Source organism: Penicillium soppii, assembly GCF_028829465.1.
Source record: "Penicillium soppii strain IBT 18220 chromosome Unknown utg000004l, whole genome shotgun sequence".
Classification (NCBI taxonomy): Eukaryota; Fungi; Ascomycota; class Eurotiomycetes; order Eurotiales; family Aspergillaceae; genus Penicillium; species Penicillium soppii.
In genome coordinates, this window is record NW_026643234.1 from 2,626,922 (window position 1) to 2,647,749 (window position 20,828).

General features: G+C 42.3%; 6 protein-coding genes across 6 annotated transcripts; 4 read left to right on the top strand and 2 right to left on the bottom strand.

The window, feature by feature from the left end:
• Positions 1–350: 350 nt before the first annotated feature.
• On the top strand, positions 351–1,676 carry N7529_004402 (diacylglycerol/lipid kinase family protein; the record flags this gene model as incomplete). The annotated part of the gene is made up of 1 exon (XM_057239929.1): positions 351–1,676. One exon carries the CDS (start codon positions 351–353, stop codon positions 1,674–1,676), a length of 1,326 nt encoding a protein of 441 aa, XP_057099224.1.
• A 501-nt stretch (positions 1,677–2,177) lies between these two features.
• On the top strand, positions 2,178–5,529 carry N7529_004403 (lipase ROG1 family protein; the record flags this gene model as incomplete). Its single annotated transcript, XM_057239930.1, has 3 exons — positions 2,178–2,368; positions 2,456–3,358; positions 3,420–5,529. 3 exons carry the CDS (start codon positions 2,178–2,180, stop codon positions 5,527–5,529), a joined length of 3,204 nt encoding a protein of 1,067 aa, XP_057099225.1.
• Positions 5,530–5,691: 162 nt separating this feature from the next.
• Positions 5,692–6,690, bottom strand: N7529_004404 (inositol monophosphatase family protein; the record flags this gene model as incomplete). Its single annotated transcript, XM_057239931.1, has 3 exons — positions 5,692–6,370; positions 6,426–6,507; positions 6,564–6,690. 3 exons carry the CDS (start codon positions 6,688–6,690, stop codon positions 5,692–5,694), a joined length of 888 nt encoding a protein of 295 aa, XP_057099226.1.
• Positions 6,691–7,184: 494 nt separating this feature from the next.
• On the top strand, positions 7,185–12,199 carry N7529_004405 (Oligopeptide transporter OPT superfamily; the record flags this gene model as incomplete). The annotated part of the gene is made up of 12 exons (XM_057239932.1): positions 7,185–7,205; positions 7,260–7,305; positions 7,356–7,444; positions 7,482–7,646; positions 7,692–8,480; positions 8,765–9,596; positions 9,654–10,009; positions 10,070–10,429; positions 10,485–10,638; positions 10,691–11,195; positions 11,451–12,084; positions 12,137–12,199. 12 exons carry the CDS (start codon positions 7,185–7,187, stop codon positions 12,197–12,199), a joined length of 4,014 nt encoding a protein of 1,337 aa, XP_057099227.1.
• A 205-nt stretch (positions 12,200–12,404) lies between these two features.
• On the top strand, positions 12,405–14,142 carry N7529_004406 (uncharacterized protein; the record flags this gene model as incomplete). Its single annotated transcript, XM_057239933.1, has 2 exons — positions 12,405–12,640; positions 12,696–14,142. The coding sequence occupies 2 exons, from the start codon at positions 12,405–12,407 to the stop codon at positions 14,140–14,142; spliced, it is 1,683 nt and encodes a 560-aa protein (XP_057099228.1).
• Positions 14,143–14,666: 524 nt separating this feature from the next.
• Positions 14,667–15,411, bottom strand: N7529_004407 (rRNA-processing FCF1 family protein; the record flags this gene model as incomplete). Its single annotated transcript, XM_057239934.1, has 4 exons — positions 14,667–14,748; positions 14,805–15,167; positions 15,219–15,287; positions 15,341–15,411. 4 exons carry the CDS (start codon positions 15,409–15,411, stop codon positions 14,667–14,669), a joined length of 585 nt encoding a protein of 194 aa, XP_057099229.1.
• Positions 15,412–20,828: the final 5,417 nt, after the last annotated feature.

A 20,828-nucleotide genomic window follows, 5' to 3' on the forward strand; every position in this document is an offset into this window, starting at 1 on the left:
AAGAAAAGAGGCTCATATATTGAAATTGGGCGTTTTTGGAACCTCTCTGGCTTTGTGTATACCCTGACTTGGGACACTTTGTACTTTATTCCTTTTTTTGTACTATGAGAAAAGAGAAGTCTAGAAGGATTAAACAATTTGCACTTGAATCATTTATTTGAGGTTCTTCTATTACATCTATAGATACATATGTAGTCAGTGTACATGGAAATTGTAGTTATCAAACGTTCGATGAAACCCGCCGTAAGCCGATTACGGTACACGCACCTACGTGTAGCTTATAACTAAGTAGCCCCGCGGTCAACTGTTAACTGTCTCTCCACACATCTTTGTTGGATCCTCGCGCCGATATGACAGAGCTACCTGTAACAGTAAAAATTGTTGATAACACGCTAAAATACACTTCTGACAAAGGCATCGAGAGTTCGATTGACTTCAAGGATATTCTCTGTGTGTTGTCAGTATCCGCCAGACATAGCGTGCTGTTCTTCGACTCCAAACCAAGTGGCCATGAGCCCGAACGTGTATATCTGGAGAAAATCGATGTCGCATCTCTGCCCACGGGACTATCTCCGTTTGTGACAAACATTCCTAGCCATCTTCAACATGAAACTGGGGCTGTCACCCAAGTGGTGATATCCACTGGATCAGGAACTGGAAGAGCCATGACAATTTATCAGGATGCTCTGCGTCCACTCTTTACATATCTCGGGATTACCAATGTTGAGGTGTACGAGACTGAGTCTACAGAAACCATAATCGACCTGGCACGGTCGAGATTCGTGGAGCTTGCACATAATGGCATCCCGCAAACCATCATTCTTCTTTCAGGCGATGGGGGTCTTGTTGATATTCTGGATGTTATCTACAAAACCAAAAAGACAATCAGTGTACCCCCAACCCTTGCGCTGATTCCCTGTGGCACCGGGAATGCCATGGCTAGTTCCATTGGATTACGGTCTGGCCCGGTGCCAGGTCTTTCAACTCTACTTCAAGGCAGTGCATCCCCTGTACCTGTCTTTATCGCAAATTTCTCCCCTGGCAGTCGACTTGTTGTGGATGAAGGCCGTCAGCGAACTCCAATAGATACCGATGCTGAAGCCGCTGGTCATACCCTATATGGCGCCGTCGTTGCAAGTTGGGGGCTCCATGCAGCATTAGTTGCCGACAGTGATACAGCCGAATATCGGAAGTATGGGGTCGATCGATTCAAGATGGCAGCTAATGAGCTACTTTATCCATCGGATGGTACCCCGTCTCATCGCTTCAAGGGCAAGATTACTATGACCACGTCGGATGGTACGAACGAAATTCGACAAGCGGTGGAAGAGCTTGAGCACATGTATGCACTTACCACACTGGTTCCACGTCTTGAAAAAGAGTTTTTGATCTCCCCAGACTCGGTCCCCCTCAGTGGGCAAATGAAGTTTATTCGTTTTGGACCTATGTCACCAGAAGATGCGATGCATTTGATGACTCTAGCCTACCAAGGTGGCCAACACGTGCTGGAATCGACATTGACTTATGCCGATATTGAAGAAGTTCGAATCGATTTCCATGAAGATGAAGAAAAGTGGCGACGCGTTTGTATTGACGGAAAGATTGTGGCTGTCGAAAGAGATGGTTGGATGGAACTCTGCAAAGAGCCCCGTCGTTTATTGAATTTGATTCATTAGTTATCTACCTAAGTATTGTCTACAAAGAAATGTTTGGTACCTGCATCGTGGCGTCGGATCAATATCTCGAAACTTGAGGCATGGTTAAGGATGATGTGTGATAACAGTAGAAGAGCTAAATCAATCGCTTTGTACGCCCCTACGGCAGCGGGACTCTGAGATCGAGACCTGTTGAACTTCTCAACGGGAAAAAAGTTCTCATTTGTCAAGTTGCAACAAACAGTACGATTCGTGAGCGAAAAAAACATGTTCTGGAAAGAACATGAAAGAACATGGGGCAATCCTCTTGGTGAGTGGCAGACATTTTGATTGCATGTGGTACCTGAAGACCGCAAGACAACTCGATGACGGGGAAGGTTCGACAGGTTATCAAGCTTCATTTCAATGTCACGTGAACGAACCGTGTATGAACAACATGGGATACGAATAACTAGTACATTTTCACTTTTCTCATACTTGCTTGTGGATTTTCTTTTATGATGGAACTGTCGATCGGATTCAATGCTGATCACTGCGCGCACGTATTCGGCTTCTCAGACCCCAGATCAAGGAGCAACTTATTCCTACATTGAACGGTCATCGCGGTTTCATACCCTCTCAGGGTGGCAGACAAATTCAGTGGATGCTAGAAAAGCGACAGATATGTTGTTAATCCACCAAGTCGGAAGTGTTCGTGTGGGAGAAGTGGTCAGGTGAACATCCCCATGTCGATGCCCAGACATAACTCCGAAGTCCTCTTCAATCTAGTGTTTCATACTGACAGTCGTGACCCCACCCAGGTATACAATCAGATATACACCAGCGGCCGATCCAATCCTACCTATTCCTTCAAATCTCTACGTCAGGGTGAAAAATACATCTGCCATACCATTACGCGCCGCGTACCTACATGGCCCGTACACGCTGTACGCCGCTTGTTATCCCGCACAGTTTGACCCCAACACCAAGTATGAGAAACAAGGAATAGAGGGAATACCGCAATATGAGCCATATCTCAAGGCCGGAGGCGGTTGGGATGCCACCATCCAGATACCATCTCATCTACAGGACGCTCATAAATTCGGCTCTCCGGGTCAAGGTGGACCGACAAGCGGACAAAGCGTTACTTGGATTGTTGAGATACAATCTCAGGTGATATTCTCGAGTAGCGCCGCGGTCCATTTTGAGTTGCTAGTGGGCCGAGATGAGAAATCTTTAGCATATTTCTCTGGCGGCTCATGGAGCAGTGGGAACGGTCCTCCAGGGAAACTGCAAGATCACTGGCTACCGCATACCAAGGGCAGCCAGGCGCTTGCTTCAAACGGTGTATACTCAAAATCCATCGCTGTCAATGTTGATGACACAAACAGTCTATGGAACAGTCCAGCATTCCCATCGGTCAAGGATGCTTCGAAAATGACTGATCCGATGGATGTGGACTCGCAGCCTTCGGCTGACAAACAGAAGTTGAATGACAATACTGAAGCTCCAACAAAAGAAGCTAAAAAGAAGAAGGTTCACCTTGTCTTGCTGACACACGGATTGCACAGTAATCTTGGAGCAGACATGCTTTACCTGAAGGAAAGCATCGATTCTGCAATGAGAAAGTCCGACACAATGAGAAAATCCAAAAAGGAAGCCAGCAAAGCCAACGCTCCTCACGTTGTCCCCGTTCGACCGGATAGTCCAAACTTTCCCACAAGGTATGAATTATCTCCTCCAACTGTCGAAACCTGATATCGGGTTTGCTAAGGTTTTCCGCAGTAGTTCCAGTGATGCCGGAGAGCAAAATGATCAAGCCGGTGATGTCTCTGAATCTGATGAGAGCGAGCAAGTCATTGTCAGAGGATTCTCTGGCAATGCTGTTCGAACTGAACGTGGAATTCAATACCTTGGCAAGCGGCTGGCTAAATATGTCCTTCTTCTCACATATCCTGATCAGCCTTATTTCCCTCTCAAAGGCTCGGCACCCAAGCCATTTTCTCGACCCTTCATTAGTCGCAAAGACCGAGCTCAACGATCATCGACGTCTGGTTCGGCTGGATCAACTCAAGAGAATGCCCAACTAGATCAAAGTGATGACCATGCTTACCAAATTACGAGCATTAGTTTTGTTGGACACTCTCTTGGGGGGCTGATTCAAACATATGCAATTGCCTATATCCAAAAGCACTCCCCTCAGTTCTTCGAGCAGATCAAACCTGTCAACTTCATCGCCCTTGCAACCCCATTCCTTGGTCTCAGCAATGAAAATCCGATCTATGTTCGATTTGCTCTAGATTTGGGTCTAGTGGGTCGTACTGGACAGGATCTTGGGTTGAGTTGGACAGCACCGAAAGTTCGAAGTGGCTGGGGAGCCATGATTGCAGGAAAAGGGGACGCTGCAAAGGACCAAAATAATTCAGATCCTGGTTCTAAGCCTCTTCTGCGCATCTTACCCTGCGGTCCTGCCCACGAAGTTCTTAGCAAATTCCAACATCGCACCGTGTATTCAAATGTCGTGAACGATGGGATAGTTCCTTTACGGACATCGTGTCTGCTGTTTCTGGACTGGAGGGGTCTGGATCGGGTTGAGAAGGCGAGGAGAGACAATGGTCTTGTTGGGACTATGGCTGAATGGGGGTGGGCAGAGTTGACTGGGGCCAACTCGAAGTCGCCGCGATTTGTTCGCTCGGATGAAGAATCACCATTGAGCCTCTCGACTACGGAGGCAGATCCTCTTAGTGCACATTCTGCGACTCAGGTTGCACAAAGCCCCAACTGTGATGAAGAAGTGAACACAACCCCACTCTCCCCAAAGCCGGGGCAATTTCTAGTGCAACCTAATCCGTCTCACAAGAGCATCACAGCAAGTGCCTCGGAAAATACGCCACTTGGTCCCCTAGATAGCTTCTTCTCACTGTTTCGTCCCAAAGAAGGCAAAAGTCATAGCGGCAAGAATTCCAGAATCTACAATCGAAGCCAAACTCTGAGCTCTTTCGGAACCGGTGCTAGTGATCATCCACCGCCTATTCCTCACGGACATGCTCGTGAACATGAGGGAATGCACACGCCACCTAAAACGACGTTTTTTGAGTCTGCGGGAGACTTGCTGATGCCACCCCTGCCCCCTGCAGATTTCATTTTGGACCCCGCCTCGCGACCCAGGACGATTTTCCATGATCGCGTCTATCATCCAGACGATATACCACCACCTTTGCCGGTCAAGCGACGCACATTGGCCTTTGGCTCGTCACAGGGCAAACAATCCAAGTCAACACCCAGTTCTAGCATTCAACATTCCCCGGGTACTAGCACCAATCCGAAAAACAGCGAGAGCGGCCTCAAAGTTGAAGAGAAAATTGCGAGGGCCTATCACCGCGATCTGTCATGGCGGAAGGTCCTTGTTCGACTCGAACCCGATGCCCACAACAACATCATCGTGCGACGTATGTTCACCAATGCGTATGGTTGGCCTGTGGTCAAACACTTGGTTGACACACATTTTGGCCATACGCCCATGGTGGACATTGAGGATTCACTGAAGCAAAATGTGGACAGGGCCAAGTCCCCGAATGTTGGACCCACTAGCTCCGGTGACGAGGTTGAAGGACAGTCCGATTCTGCCCAGCCTCAGATCACCAGGAGAGATACAGATATATTACCAAGTGTATCTGGTCTTTATCTGTCGGAAGATTTGGCTGATTATGACCGAAGCGACATGTTCGCGGCCGAGCACGAATCTCACAGGACCCTGAGTGCCAGCGAAAGAGGAACACATTCGGAGGTATCCAGGCAAGATTCGGCACGCTGGACAGATCGTGAAATTGATGAAGATAATGACTGCGAGTCCGGCCTGGAGGAGAATCACTCGGGCTTCCGGTGGTCTCGTTAGGCATAACGATACATATGTATACATTCTCTTTTGTTTATCATTGTTGTTGTACATACTACCCGATAGATACGTATATACCCTGTGAATTCATTGAATTGAAATTTTGGTTTAGATTGTTTCAAATCACAACATCGGAGGCAGGTGAAAAGATGAGGAATTTGCTCAATACTCCAGTGGACCTTGAATATAGCTCCAGAACTCCTCGACAAGTTCCTTTTGTCCCACTCGGTTGGGGGAACCTCGGACTGCAAGGTACTTTCTTCCGTCCAGACGAGGCTCCCACCCTGCCGGGCTACCATCCACCATGATACCACCAGCTTCGGCAAGAATGACCCATCCTGCACAGACATCCCAGGCCCAGCATCCACCTTCCCAGTACAAATCCAGCGTGCCATCTGCCACAGCACACAGATTCAAGGCCGCAGAGCCCAAACTCCGGAAAGACCGTACCATTGCCCCGCCATTCTCCTTGGACTGACCTAATTTCTCGAATGTCCGAACCTTGGTCTCCCAGTTGATACCACTGCGGTCTGAACCCCATTCAATGGCAATCAGGGCATTGGTCAGCCCGGCTAGGGGCTCCATATTGGAGCCCTTTAGCGGCAGACGAGTTTCACGGTTGAGGTAAGCCCCTTGACCTTTGATAGCGGAATAAAGGGTTTTGGTAGATGGGTTATATACCACACCCACGGTTGGGATTTTACCAATGGCGAAACCGAGTGAAACACAAGCAAATGGGAAGCCATGTACAAAGTTGACCGTTCCATCAATTGGGTCCACAACAAAGGTGGGAGCATCAGTCAATGGGCGGTTTTGGTCATACGTCTCTTCGCCGTGGAAGCTGTGATACAATTCATCAGAATATCAAAGCCGAACGTCGGAGTTTTCATACGTACTCGTAATTTGGGTACTTCTCCTTGAGTGAGGTCGATATCATATCCTCAACCGCACGATCATATTCCGTGACGAGATCGGCACCTGACAAGATCAACATTTTGAGCTTGTTCCTCTTCTTCAATTTTGTGGACACATACTGTTCTTTTTGGACCCAGTGTCATTGGTTTCTGGAAGTGCATTGTTAATGATGTCCCCAGCCTTGAAGGCCAATGACACCAAGAAGTCATGGATCTCATTCAAATTTGGGTCCTTTGGATGGTCCATGATGAATTAAGGTAGAGAAGAGGAGATCTTCAGTATAATAAGTATAATATAACCAAAAAGGCTTATAGATGACAAAGATCACAGATAGCTACATACGTAGGCATGTAGGTACGATACGGAGTTCGAGTTCCTCAAGGACCCCCCGGAGTTAACACTAAAGGCGGGGGGAATTGAATGCATTTCTTTTCTTCTCTCAAATTTTTGTTTTTTTTTTTTCACTTGGAATGATATTGCTTTTACGTTGAACTAAGTGATTTAAAATTGCAATTGACTATAGAAATAACATCATATATTCATCTAATATATAACAGATGATTAGGTATACCTAGTACCTAGTAGATGTGTGCTTAATAAAAAAGAATCTCCCCGTTTCCAATGACGTCGAAAAGTTCCCCCCACTTGAGAAAAAAAAAATCTTTAGTAAGAAGAGACAGTGAGAGAAAGAAGAGTCACTCAGAAAATACCAACTTCTTACTTCTTCAAAAACAAACAAAATGCCGACTCAACTTGAAGAGGTGTGTATATTCACGCTTGCATGTGAAGCCAAACGCTGAGAATAATTTCAATAGTTGGTGGAATTCCTCCACCATGGCAATACCCAAATCAGAGGGATCGGTACATCCCCCCCAAAGATAGCATCTGGTACACATCTGACTAGATTATAGCCTGTGAACATCTTGTCGGCTTTTCCACGGCTCAGCCAGACCTCTTCAAGCGCCATCAATTACTCCCCATCCGCGATTTGAAGCTTTTGGTCCGCGATTACACTGTATGTTATAATTGGTGACTAGAAGGAACATTGCGCTGATGATTGGCTATGGAATATTGCGAAAAATGCATTAACCATGTTGATCAACCTATCTGGCGACGAAGAAGTGCTGAAACTCCTCGCTCAAGATGAGTTCATCGAGGATCTGCTTGCGAAATTGATTGTGAGTGATGATTTGATATGGGCGGTATGTAAGTCAAGGCTGAAGCTGATCAAACGTCTTTCCACACAGAACGAGGAGGAGCCCAACGCCGACGAGGTGGCTATGCTCCTGGCCAATCTGGCCAAATCCGAAAAATTACAGAGTCTCTTTACCATCAAGCGTAAAGCCCCGAAATCCGTGTCCACCTCGGAGAATGCCATCGACCAGATTATGGATTGCTTCGTCAAGGGTGCCGATGGTTCTCTCAACAAACACGCCAACTATGATTACTTGTCGTATCTGTTCGCGGATTTGTCGCAAACAGAGCAGGGCCGGGCTTATTTCACTCAACGCCAGGACTACGATGACGTGGTCCCTATCACCAAGCTGACGGTGTTCACCGAACATCGCAGTGATGTTCGGAGGAAGGGTGTCGCATCCACACTCAAGAATGTGGCCTTTGAGGTTCCTGCGCATCCAATGTTGTTTGCCGAGGATGGAGCCAACCTGTTGCCTTACCTATTGCTCCCACTCGCGGGTCCAGAGGAATTGTCCGATGAGGACACCGCCGATATGCTACCAGATCTTCAGCTGCTGCCCCCGGACAAGCAGCGGGATAGTGACAACACCATCATCACAACGCACCTTGAAACCTTGTGTCTTCTGACCACCACTCGGGAGGGTCGGGATCTTATGCGAAGAGTCAAGGTCTATCCTTTGATTCGCGAAACCCATTTACATACCGAGGATGAAAATGTGCAAGAGGCATGTGATCGGTTGGTCCAGGTTTTGATGCGAGACGAAGAGGGTGAAGGGGAACCAGAACCAGAGGAGAAGCAGACTGAGCCTCCAGTCCCAGTGAACGAGGATGACAAGGTTGTAGAACTGTTTTAATACCCTTTTTTTCAAGATACACTCCATACATATGTATATAACAAAAGATGAGGGTTAAGAAGAAAGATGAAAGAAGACGAGGTGTCCTTGTATACATACATATACATATGTGTAACTATAGTGAGTACTAACCAGTAATTAACTATATAACAACTAGTACCTAGTATTATGTATAGTAACCTACAATATTGGACGTAAAATACATAGACATATGTAACGTACGTAATTCAAGTACGCGGCTCCACTATGAACACTCTAGTCCTCGTTAGCTTTATATTTTCTCTCTTCTGATTCCTCAGATCGACAAGAATTGTGAGCTACTGTACGCCCTAAACCTGAAATACTTCCTGTATTTCACCATACCCCCCACCATCACGACTACCAATATTCCACTGCGAACGCGGAAGCTGTCTTGCCCCTCGGTCCCGAGGCGCAAGTGGCTTCCCGCTGAATCGAATACTGATTCCTATTCTGATGACTGTGCGAGCGACAATGGAAATTGTGACCCAGACCTCGATCACCCGGACATGAACGAAGGGACTGTTGTCCAGCGTTTCCGGGCCTTCATGTCGCGCGCCCCTCTTCTCCGGTCGTCGCCCGCCCTTGGTGCTTCCACATATGGAGCGTTAGGAAACCCAGATGAAGACTCTGATGAAGACCCAGATGATATACTGGGAGATGCTCTACGGAGCCAGAATCCTCGCGAAGCTAGATTACAACGCGCGAGCTTTGAAAATGGCGCCGCAGGCTCTTCGAGCAATGGCCCAAGATCCCGCCTGAGACGGTCGCTTTCTTTTGGCAGGCGGCGGAACAGCATATACGCAGAGAGACACAAACGTCGCCCGTCGTCCGCTACGTCCGATGTAGGAATGGGAGCCGACTCAAAATGTTCTTTTGCCACTGGACTAGCGGTACCAGGCAACCCAGTCATGCAGGAGACACCGGTGTCTTCGCCATACATGACAAGTGACGACGAGGATATCCTCGACATTGATGATGACAATCCAAAAGATTTCGATGAGGATCCTCCAGACAATTCGCCATATGCTCAAGTTCGAGCTTCCGTCCCGGCGACAGATGACGTAACTCTTTCTATCAACAGTAAGCTTTCCTCGGACCTTTTGGCGTCTGGGCCATCTTTAATGCCCTTTTTTTTAGCTCCTCGTATGTGGATTCTGTCATTGCTCTTCTCTTTGACGGGCTCTGCCGCAAACCTGTTCTTCTCTCTGCGATATCCCAGCGTTGCCATTACCCCGATCATCGCTCTTGTTCTGGTTCATCCGCTGGGCAAGTTTTGGGATGTGATCTTCAAACATACAGATGACCCTCTCGAAGTCTTTGAGAATGGAACTCTTCATCATCGAGAAGTATTATCCGGTGAGATTGATGTGCCTCCAATTCCATTGGTGTCTCGAGTGCGATTGTGGTTTGGTCAAGGCCGTTGGAACGAAAAGGAACATGCTTGTGTCTACATTAGCAGCAATGTTTCATTTGGCTTTGCCTTTGCAACTGATGTAAGTGCTAGTAACTAGTACCCCAGCATACGTGGCTATTCTGACATCTTTGAACATTAGGTCATTGTTGAGCAACAGAAATTCTATAAGCAAGATGTTCCAATCATCTACCAACTTCTGCTCATTATCTCCACACAGGTTCTGGGTTATGCATTTGCAGGTCTGACTCGAAGATTCCTTGTGCGGCCATCGGCCATGATCTGGCCGGGAACCCTGATGTCGACCGCAATGTTCTCGACAATGCACAAGAGCGTCAACAAAAAGGCAAATGGGTGGAGTGTTTCCCGTTATAAATTCTTTGTCATTGTATGGGGAGGCGCTTTCCTCTGGTACTTTGTTCCAGGATTATTGATGCCTGCCCTGAGCTATTTCAACGTGGTCACTTGGTTGGCACCCAACAATGTTGTGATTTCGAACCTGGTGAGACTTTTGCTGTGTCGTCGATTGCCGTGAAATCTGAGCTGACCATTCCCAGTTCGGTGTTGCCTCGGGCCTTGGAATGTTCCCTTTGACATTTGATTGGGCTCAAATCGCCTACATTGGTTCTCCATTGCTTACGCCTTGGTGGGCCGCAGCCAACATTGTGACGGGACTGGTGATTGTGATCTGGGCTGCAGCCCCTATACTTTGTAAGTATTCAGCACCTTTCTCTCTCTTGTTTATGCTGATACATAATATCAGACTACAAAAATGTTCTTTTCTCCGCCTATATGCCTATTCTTTCCACGGCAGTGTTTGACAACACTGGGCGACCATACAACGTCAGCCGAATCTTGACCAAAGAGTATTTTTTCGATCAAAAGGCCTATGAGGATTACTCTCCGGTTTATCTACCAATCACCTATGTTTTGTCTTATGGGGTTCAGTTTGCTGCTCTAACATCACTTGTTAGCCACACAATTTGCTGGTATGGAAAGGATATCTGGCACCAGACCAGAAAGGCATTTGAGGAAAGACGTGATGTACCAGCCATGGAGACATATCAACCCCTTCGGGGAGAGACCGTTACAAGTCGACAAAATTATGACTTCTCGAGAGATAACTCGCATGATCCTAGCCAGAATATATCGCTGGGAGGAGAAGACGTCCATTGCCGTTTGATGAGACGCTATAAGGATGCCCCTCTCACATGGTATCTTCTTGTGCTCGTGTCAATGTTGGCTATTGCCACTTTCACCGTTGAGTAGTATGTTTCCTTTTGTTTCATCGCCTTTTATCCAAGCTGACTGACTTTACTTCAAAGTTATCCAACACACTTACCATGGTATGGCCTTATATTGGCTCTTCTCATCACTAGCGTGTTTTTTATTCCAGTGGGCATCATTATGGCTGTCACCAACCAACATAGCAGCCTATATCTGATTTGCCAACTTCTCTGTGGAATTGTATTCCCAGGTAGGCCTGTGGCGAATATGATTTTTGTGACCTACTCATATATCAGCTCGGCGCAAGGTATCAAATTTTCATCCGATCTCAAACTCGGTCATTATATGAAGATTCCGCCGCGAATTCTTTTCGGTGTGCAGATGATGGCAACCTTGGCTTCTAGCTTAACTCAAATCGGAGTCTTGAACTGGATGTTTAGTTATATCCCGGGTCTGTGCACCCCCGAGGCTATCAACGGGTTCAATTGTCCCATCGCTCGAGTTCATTTCAACGGCAGCATTCTCTGGGGTGTTGTCGGACCACAGCGCTTCTTTGGTCCCGATGGACTGTATCGACCACTTGTGTGGGCATTTCTGGTGGGGGCTGTGGCGCCATTGGGAGCATGGCTCCTTGGGCGACACAGCAAGAAGAGCTTCTGGCGTCTAGTCAACTTTCCCATTTTGTTCGGTAGTCTGAGTTGGATTCCCCCGGCTACCGGGCTCAACTTCTCCATTTGGGCTCTTGTCTGTTTCATCTTCAATTATGTGATTCGAAGGAGAAGAACCGCTTGGTGGGAAAAATACGCCATGACACTGTCAGCCGCACTGGATTCTGGACTGGCGTTTGCAGTGGTGGTGGTGTTCTTCGCTTTCATCTATCCAGGTTGGGTAGATGGGTTCAAGTGGTGGGGGACGGAGATTTACAAACAGGTAAGAATATTCCTTCGTCATCTCTCGTGTGCTGCTAACCTCGATTATATAGGGATGTGATTGGGTTGCTTGTCCATATAAACCCCTCGAACCAGGTCAACGATTCGGCCAGTAGAACATATCGTATCTCAATGAAAGAAATATTCATGCCTTGTGGCAATAGATACTATGTTGATTCTTTCGACGATTTGGTTCAAGAGTACGAGTACGAGAAACAATACTGTTCATAATAAATATCATTATACATATATATATACTTACATAATCCTTGTTGGAGGTGGAAAAAGAATTCGTAGATCCTAAAGAAACTTCATCCCACAATGGGCATTCCATACTTGACAAAGCATTTGCTTCCATATGCCGAAAATGTGTATCTCCATGACAGTGGGCTTGCCGTGGTCATTGACGGGCCCAGTCTAGTATATCACGTTCATCGTCGACTTTTAGGCTGGATGGACCCAAACTGTGATATTCTGGACTACCAACCCTCGTGTGATGAAATCAGTCGCGGAGTAAGTAGCTATCTTCTTCAGCTAACCAGACTGGGTATTGAAATGTAACCTATGATTTGTTTTCCCAACATGTTGTCTGCATGCTGATATCTTGACTAGACACAAAATATGCTTTGATGGGGCTTTACCTGTCTCCAAGCGAACAACACGCTTGTCCCGGATAGAAAGATCCCGGCGCCGACTTGTTCTAGCTCATCGAGACCTATCCCTTCCCGCTACACCGAAATATCGCGATACCATACCAACCGAGCCTGGACAGGTCTGGTGCAGCCGAGGCTTGCCTCATGGACGAAGAAGTCTTCCTGAGAATCCCTTCATGGTCTCTGCTGTGTACGAAGATTTGCGGCACAGATGGAATAAAGAAGCGATTCAAAAAGAGGTTGACAACGATATCAGCTGCTTTTCCAAGGATATCGATTATCCCTGGGCGGATATCACAGTCATGGTACAAGGAGAGGCAGATGTTGAATGTGCTCGTGTGTCAAAACTGACTGGCTGCGCGGTCTTGACAGATGATTCGGATCTTCTGCTTCATGACCTTGGCCCATCTGGCGCGGTGCTGTTTTTGGGCTCGGTTCAATCACCCTCGCGTGTCTGGGATCCCATCAAGCCAGATATTCAGGGACTGAGAATATGTCCCGATTCCCTCGCGCGCCGATTGGGTATCACAAGCATTCAGCGATTTGGCTACGAATTGACCAAAGACCCTCACCTGCGGTTTGCTGAAATCATCCGTAGGTCCAAGGCCAACGAGGCCACTGAGCTCTCGTCTGATTATCATGACTTTCTCCGGGAATATCAAACCACAGACCAAGACCTAGCATTGAGAGCAAAGAAGCTATCAGAACCAATGGATCCAAGAATATCCGAGTTGTTCTGGCAGTATGAAATCCCTGGTATTTACTGTGTGGGAGATCAACCGCACGTCTACCTTGGGGTTTTAAATGAAGACCCCACTAGACAGTGTGCCTGGAAACAAGGCCGAGCATACAGGTGTCTCGGTTACTCAGTTCTCAACCTCTCCCGTCCTGTTGACGATCAATATACGATTGTGCAAGAATTTGTTCGCAGAGGTGGAAGAATCGTGGCCGATCAGATAGCACTTAGCGGAACAGAGACCACAATTTCTGAAATGGAACTTCTACGCCAGCGTCTCGATTTAGCGCGGAGTACCTTTGATTCAACCGCTGAAAGCTTTTGGTTCATGTTCGCTCTTTCCGAAATCTATCGCGAGGCGTCCAACCCAACCACAATTCCAAGTGGTGTGCAATTGGAAAGCTTCCTTGCCAGTGGGTATATGGAACAGAGCACCAAATGGACAGACATTCATCTTCTTGCTCAGGTGCAGGCTGTTTTGTACTCTCTACGAATGTTGCAACAGCTCCTCCATAGCGCCACTCCTACAGATTTGGGTGAATATGAGTCACTTCTTTTAGGATTACCTCCACTACACATAATGATGTCGCGACAAAAATTGATCCAAAGTTTCACCACTACTCGGGTGTTGCGACACATGATTTCTCAGTTATTGAAAACATATGGCTAGCCATTTATGTGACAAATATGAGGTTCTTGCTGCCGAAAAAAAAGAAGGGAACCCACTGCTCTGCCTCCTACCGAGCAGTAGGACGACGTACTTTGAGCGAACTTCGGCGTAAATGATGAGGGCTTATGTATGCATCAGAAAAAAATTGTAGAAAGTGTCAGTCCCGAAGAAAAGCAAGGTTTTCTCATGGCCTTGATCATTGTGGCTTTCCAGGACTTCATTCCATGGAACAATTCAGGGTATAAACCTCACATCTGGACAAACCAGCGTCCCCATTTAATACTCGATGTAGGTCTTGCGTTCCAATTTCGAGGGTCAGTTGGCATCATTTGCGTCGTTTTTCTGAAGCTGATCGATTGGTTTGTATGTCTGCATGGGTAAATGGATGCTTGTGATGTCTCACACCTTCTGGGAAAGAGCTGAAGAAGAAAACGAATAAACTTGTATGTCGATTTTTGAGTCCTATAGATCAGACATATAAATGGCGGGTATTGTATCAGGCTCGCAACAAAAGGATCGAATGCTCATTTCTCTGGGGCATCGGGAAGTCGCTCAATGACGTATTTTCCACGAGCAACACTCATTATTGGTGCACCTGGAATCTTACTGATGTGTGCATTAGAAATGGAAGATCATTAGTGGGATTGGAATGAGCAACATACCGAATTCGTCTTTTGAGATCACGATCGTTTGTAGCCACAATGTAGACACGATGTTTGATGAGACGATCCACCAGACAATCATCGGCATATGTTCCCTTGTGGTCACATTTGACTCTCTCAAACCGGGGGTCCTTGGCTACACGCAGAGCAAGCCGGTATTTTGGCCCAAGCTTCTCGAGTTCTGCCAGTACGCAATCGGTCACGATAGGTATGCATTTCGCATAGAGACAATCCATCATTGTGGGAATCACCTCCAATTTGTGCTGAATCGTGTGGGAAATAAAATTGGTGTCCACCAATACTGAGTAGGGTGGCGCAAGGGCAGTATTGTATTGAAAGAACATAGACGAAGGAGCCTGTGGACTAGAAGGTACTGTAAGTATAAGTATTGTGTGATTCATTCAAGTCACTTACGCCTCTCTGACAAGGTCATCTTTTGTGGTTTTGGCTTTCTGCGCCTCTGCCTTGTCTTGGTTTTGCTTCCTATGGTCTAGGTTAGTAGGTCCTATGTAGATAAGGATTATGCAATGGCATACAGGCGATTATCACGCATAGAAATGGCTCTCTTAGCCAGCGCAAACTTGCGTGTCTTTTTCTGAACACCCATGGTGACTAGAAATGGATTTGATGAGAAGTGGTGAGAGTGGTTTTTTTTTTTCCTCCTCACTTTGGCTCTGTTATCGCAAAGGTTTATCTCCGCTCCCGGGTTGATGACTAACCACACATGCCGAAGCCCTACTGTTAGTATGTACATACAACGTAGTTAACTAGTTATAATTATGTATTCGCGTAGACAGACCCGTAGGTATGTATTGTATCTCTCGTCTCTTTCCTTCCTCCTTCTCACCTCTCTATCTTACATTCATCGCTACCCCCTTTCTTCCATTTCTGCCAAAATTAAGCGCAAATCTCTGCATAGAATATAACCCACAGCCAGATTAGCTCAGGGTACTAGAGAATCATCAATTGGGCTTTCCCTCTAGACTCTTCGGGGCTGGTACTGTATTCCTTTCAATCAAGTAAGGCCTTTACGTTCGAAATTATAGTTGGAGATGGGGTTGCAGAAGCAAGATAATCATTGTGAGCATCAGGTGAAGTCGGAAGTCCCCCCTACTTGAATTTAGAAATAGTGTGAGCCGTGCTCTGGTTCGGGTTCGCGAATTTTCGTAACCATACAGCATTGATTGATCTTGCTTCCGTCAGTTTTACAGCTACTCCTCTTTTAGTGTTTGCCATTCGCTTACATGAGAGTCAAAGTTGGTGCATTTGTGGGCAGTCTTGGGATTTATCTTGACAAATCCCCTCGGCATCAAGATGTCATGCAAAATGTCCGATCGAACTCAAAATGAGCCTGACAATGATCAGAAGGTCTACCTCCCTCTGTTAGACGGTATAATCATGAAGGAAAAGATCACTTTTCTCGAATACTTGCACTTACTTGAGGGAACTAACATCAGTTTCAGATCTCTATTTCAATGACAGTCTGACCTGAATTCTAGACTACTTTTGATAAAAATTTAGAATAGTATGAGATCAATTTAGTAGGTTAGAGTGGTTCTTTGTGTGATTTCCATTCCTGTGTTCTTCATTTACTAAATCTGGTATTTTGACCCAACTCTTTGAATACTTAATTCTAAAAGGATAATTAAGAGGGTTAGGATATATGATGGGTATCTGAAAGACCTGGAGATGCGAAGGGGTTGCTAAAGGGAAGAGGGAGAGAGAGGTCGAGGCTCAGCTACCTGTAGACCCTCAATCCCATGTCACCATAAAGTCTATATATTGGCAGACCTAATCCAAATGAAAGGAGCACAGCTTAGTGTGTAATGAGAGTGACCTTCGATACATGCCGTGGTTCATTCATGGAATGTAACTTCATCTGAAAGGCTTATTCTCTCGGGACCCAGGAGCCGTGATCAGTAGTTGGAAACGTGGAAAAGATATATCAGATGTTAAGCTCCTGGGAGCAAGTAAAGCGTCATGTCCCATTTGCCTGCTAGTCGGCTGCTGCAAGATATCCTGCCCATTTTCGGATAAGGAGATGGGTATCTGTTTTTAGTATTCATTTTACGACTAGACTATCGTTACCTGCAGCGCAGCTCGGTTGAGATGGGACCTTTGCGTTCTCACAGCCTATATGACTGACTAATGATTCGTGATCATATAAACTCAATTAGGCATCTAGATTATTGGCTCTATATGCACTAGTTATAATAAAACCTACTATGTAGCATGCGAAGGCAATATAGATAAAACATTCCTAGGAGCGTGCAGTCTTTAGCCAGACCCTGCTAAACTACTGAGGTGGGAGTCTATATGCATTTGCTCTTAGAAGGTAGTTGTAGTTGTATCACAAAAAAAGGATATATTAATTTCTCTGATGGGACATTTGAGACATTCTAAAAATAATAGGGGATTTTGCCAGGCGTAGGGTGTTGCACATCATTGAGGAATATTAATTAGTAAGACCGTCGGTACAGGGTAGGGAACCAGACAGAACCCGGAAAGGACCTTCACTGGTCCTATTCCTTCCCCGCTTTTCCCGCCTTTGTTAGGGATTTACACGGTGAAAGAGAACCGGTACCCTTAGGTGTGGTGCATTTTCATAGAGATGATCAGCGATGACAAGAAAGCGGTCAGGAAAGCGGTCAGACCTTATGAAAGGCGGTAATCTCAGTGACTGGATTGCCAGGCAAGGGGGTGTGGTCTGATCCAAAGGGTTGTTTCTATATCAATCCGCTAAAAATAATATTTGCGGAGATAAAGCTAGATATGTAATTTAGGGTTTTAACCAAAGATTAGCAATTGATTTTCTGGAAACTTTCTTTACTACGTATAGAGCGAAAACATAGCAGATGCGATGAATTATGATAGTTAATAGAGAGCGGACAACCTTGTAATATGATTTTAAAAATGCATTTGTACACGCCGGAATAGATGCAGAAACATATATAATATTAATTATGAGAATATATAATATATAATGATTTTTATATATGCTTTTATTCCAAGAAAGCGATACATGGTCTAAAACAAAGCCCTAGATTATAGAATAGATTTCTATCTAAAGCCCTGTGTAAATTCGGGCTTAGGGTATCACTATACGACGAAGGCAGGTATCTAAACTTAAAATGGCAGTGCGTTTTAATATGTTATGCTAATAATGCTTTAGCCATCTATGTAGATATCAACTATATGAAGGATTTAATAGAAAGATTATGGGCTAAGATGATATCAAAGAAACAGGCCTAGTCTCTACCTTTCTGGGAAATAAGATTGTCTTTAAAGATAAATATCTATATCAATCGATCAAAATAAACATCAGAACTTTTAAACCCATTTAATATTTATAATGACGATAAATTCAAACCTACCAAAATTACAGGAGAACATTAAATTAAAAATGCAGAAAAATCAAGCTTTTTGTATTGATATATACATATTTATGATAAATTATTTATAAGATTAATTTTTAAAATGACAAGCAAATAATGAGATAAAATAACCAAATAAACAAATGTCCATATTATTGACAATCATATTACTCTAAATAATAAAAATATGAAACAATGGGACTTCTAAAATAGAATGTTAGATAGAAATGTAAATCTTAGTATTAAGTATTATATTTTTATAAGACTAAGAGATCTAGGTACGGTTATTTGAGTTATTATTTTTAAAAATTTAGTAGATTCTAATTATCACGAAGAATTCACGATCATAGATCCGGAACCGGTTCTGCCGTGTCCTACTGCCCTCCGTAGAACGTGATTTAAACCATTTGATTAGATATCTTAGGCATCACTACCTTAATTATTTTAGCGCGTTACTTCTTCCTTCTCTTTCTTTCTTTCTTTCCCTACATTTAGTATTTTAGTTAAATAAACTCTTTTCTATTAAGACTTAGCTTAAAAAACAATACTAAATATCACTAAAATACCCTACTAAGTAATATGACTATATAAGCTATTATCATAATTAGTTTTAGTCTTACTTATCCTTACTTTCTATTCTTTAGTATTATAGAGCTAAGACCTCCGAACCGAACCGAAAGATCAATAAACCTTATCAATTAAAAGTAAGAATAGCTAATTTAAAGAAGACTCCTTATATAACTTATAATTAGTAAATAAGACTTATTAGTATTAATAATAAAGAAAGAAATAACTATATATAGTCTAAGTTTACTTATCCTCCTTTCCTTTAACTAATTATTAATATAAGAACGAAGCTAAAGTATTAATATTTATTTATATCAAAATTTATTAATAGTATATAATACCTTTAGTTAATAAAATATACAATAGCGCTTTAAAATATAAATTAAAAAATATAGAAAGCTTAAAACAGATTTAATAAGATAGAAGCTGAAGAGAGTATTATTAGTAAAGAGTTTAAGGAAAGTATTATACTCTAAGAGTAAGTTATTAAAAAACGTAAAAGAGCGATTACTTAGTTAGTTAATAATCACAAAAAATAAAAAAAGATAATAATACATATTAAAAATAAGATAATATATAAGTTATTATAATTAAGAAACTATTAATATAGTATACTGATTATAAAGATTATAACTATAACTTCTTATATTTAGAAAACGACTAAGATATCTGATACTCTTATACTAAATAATAATAAAAAAGTTCGCTTTAAAACCTAATAAATGATGATCTAATAAAAGCTATTTATCAATATAGATTATTATCCTAATCTAATCTATTATATGATTTATATCTAAAGCTATTATAAAGGAAAGATATAGTTATATACTTAAAAATAATATTTATTGACCTAAATAAGAAGGTAGAAGTATATACTTAATTTTATAAATTAGAAATAAAACTAATAAAGAACTTTACTAATTTTTTAATAAAGTATATATTTTAATCGAAGGTTATGAATAAAATCTTTATCTTGTATTTCTATATTTATTATAAACCTTACTAATACTTTAAAAGAATTAGAATATAATATCTTTTAATAAATTTATCTACACCTATATTAGCTTATTTTATAATTATAAGTTTAACCTTTATAACTTAAATTAAGAAAAATAACCTAAGATTTATTTATTATTATTTGCTAAAAGATAAATATTAATAAAAAAAAGATATTACTTTAATTATTAAAAGTAAGATTATATAACTTACAATAATTTAGTATCTAATATAAAGCTTATAATTAATAAATATTCCTTTTTATTTTAATATTATATAATATCAAAGTGAATAATTTAATTTTTATTCATATAGCTTTAATAGCTTTATTATATTAATAATAAGATTTATAAGTCTAGAGGTTAGAAAGTAATACTTAATAAATAGATTTAATAATAAGCTTACTAAACTTATTATTTATAAAGTTATCCTTTTAATATATATTAAAAGATATATCTATTAATAAATACCAATCTTAATAATAAATATTAAGAAATATAATCTAAAATTTCGATAAATATAACTTACATAATATAATATTTTACTTAATCATTATTATTATTAAATAATTTAGTTATATAAATTAACTTTATTTAAAGAAGTATATAATTAAGTTTCCGTTCTTGATTTAATTACTATAGTGAAAAAGCTTATTTTAATAAGATAAGTTATTTAAATAAAATAAGTTATTTAAATAAAATAAGTTATTTAAATAAAATAAGTTATTTAAATAAAATAAGTTATTTAAATAAAATAAGTTATTTAAATAAAATAAGTTATTTAAATAAAATACTAATTTTTATATCAATCCTTTATAAAGAAAGTATGAAGATAGTTAATAATACAGTATAAAATTTAAAAAAATAAACTTAATTTATAATAACTTATCATTATTATAATTATTTAAGATCAACTATTTAATAGATATTAATATTATTAGTCTTATAATTATTTAAAGATTATAAGTAAGACTACTTTATAATAAACGTATTAAAATATTTTTATATCGCTTGTTAAAATTAATTATATCCTTATATTGAATTCTTATTATTGATATTGAATCTAAAGATAAATAATATCTAAATAA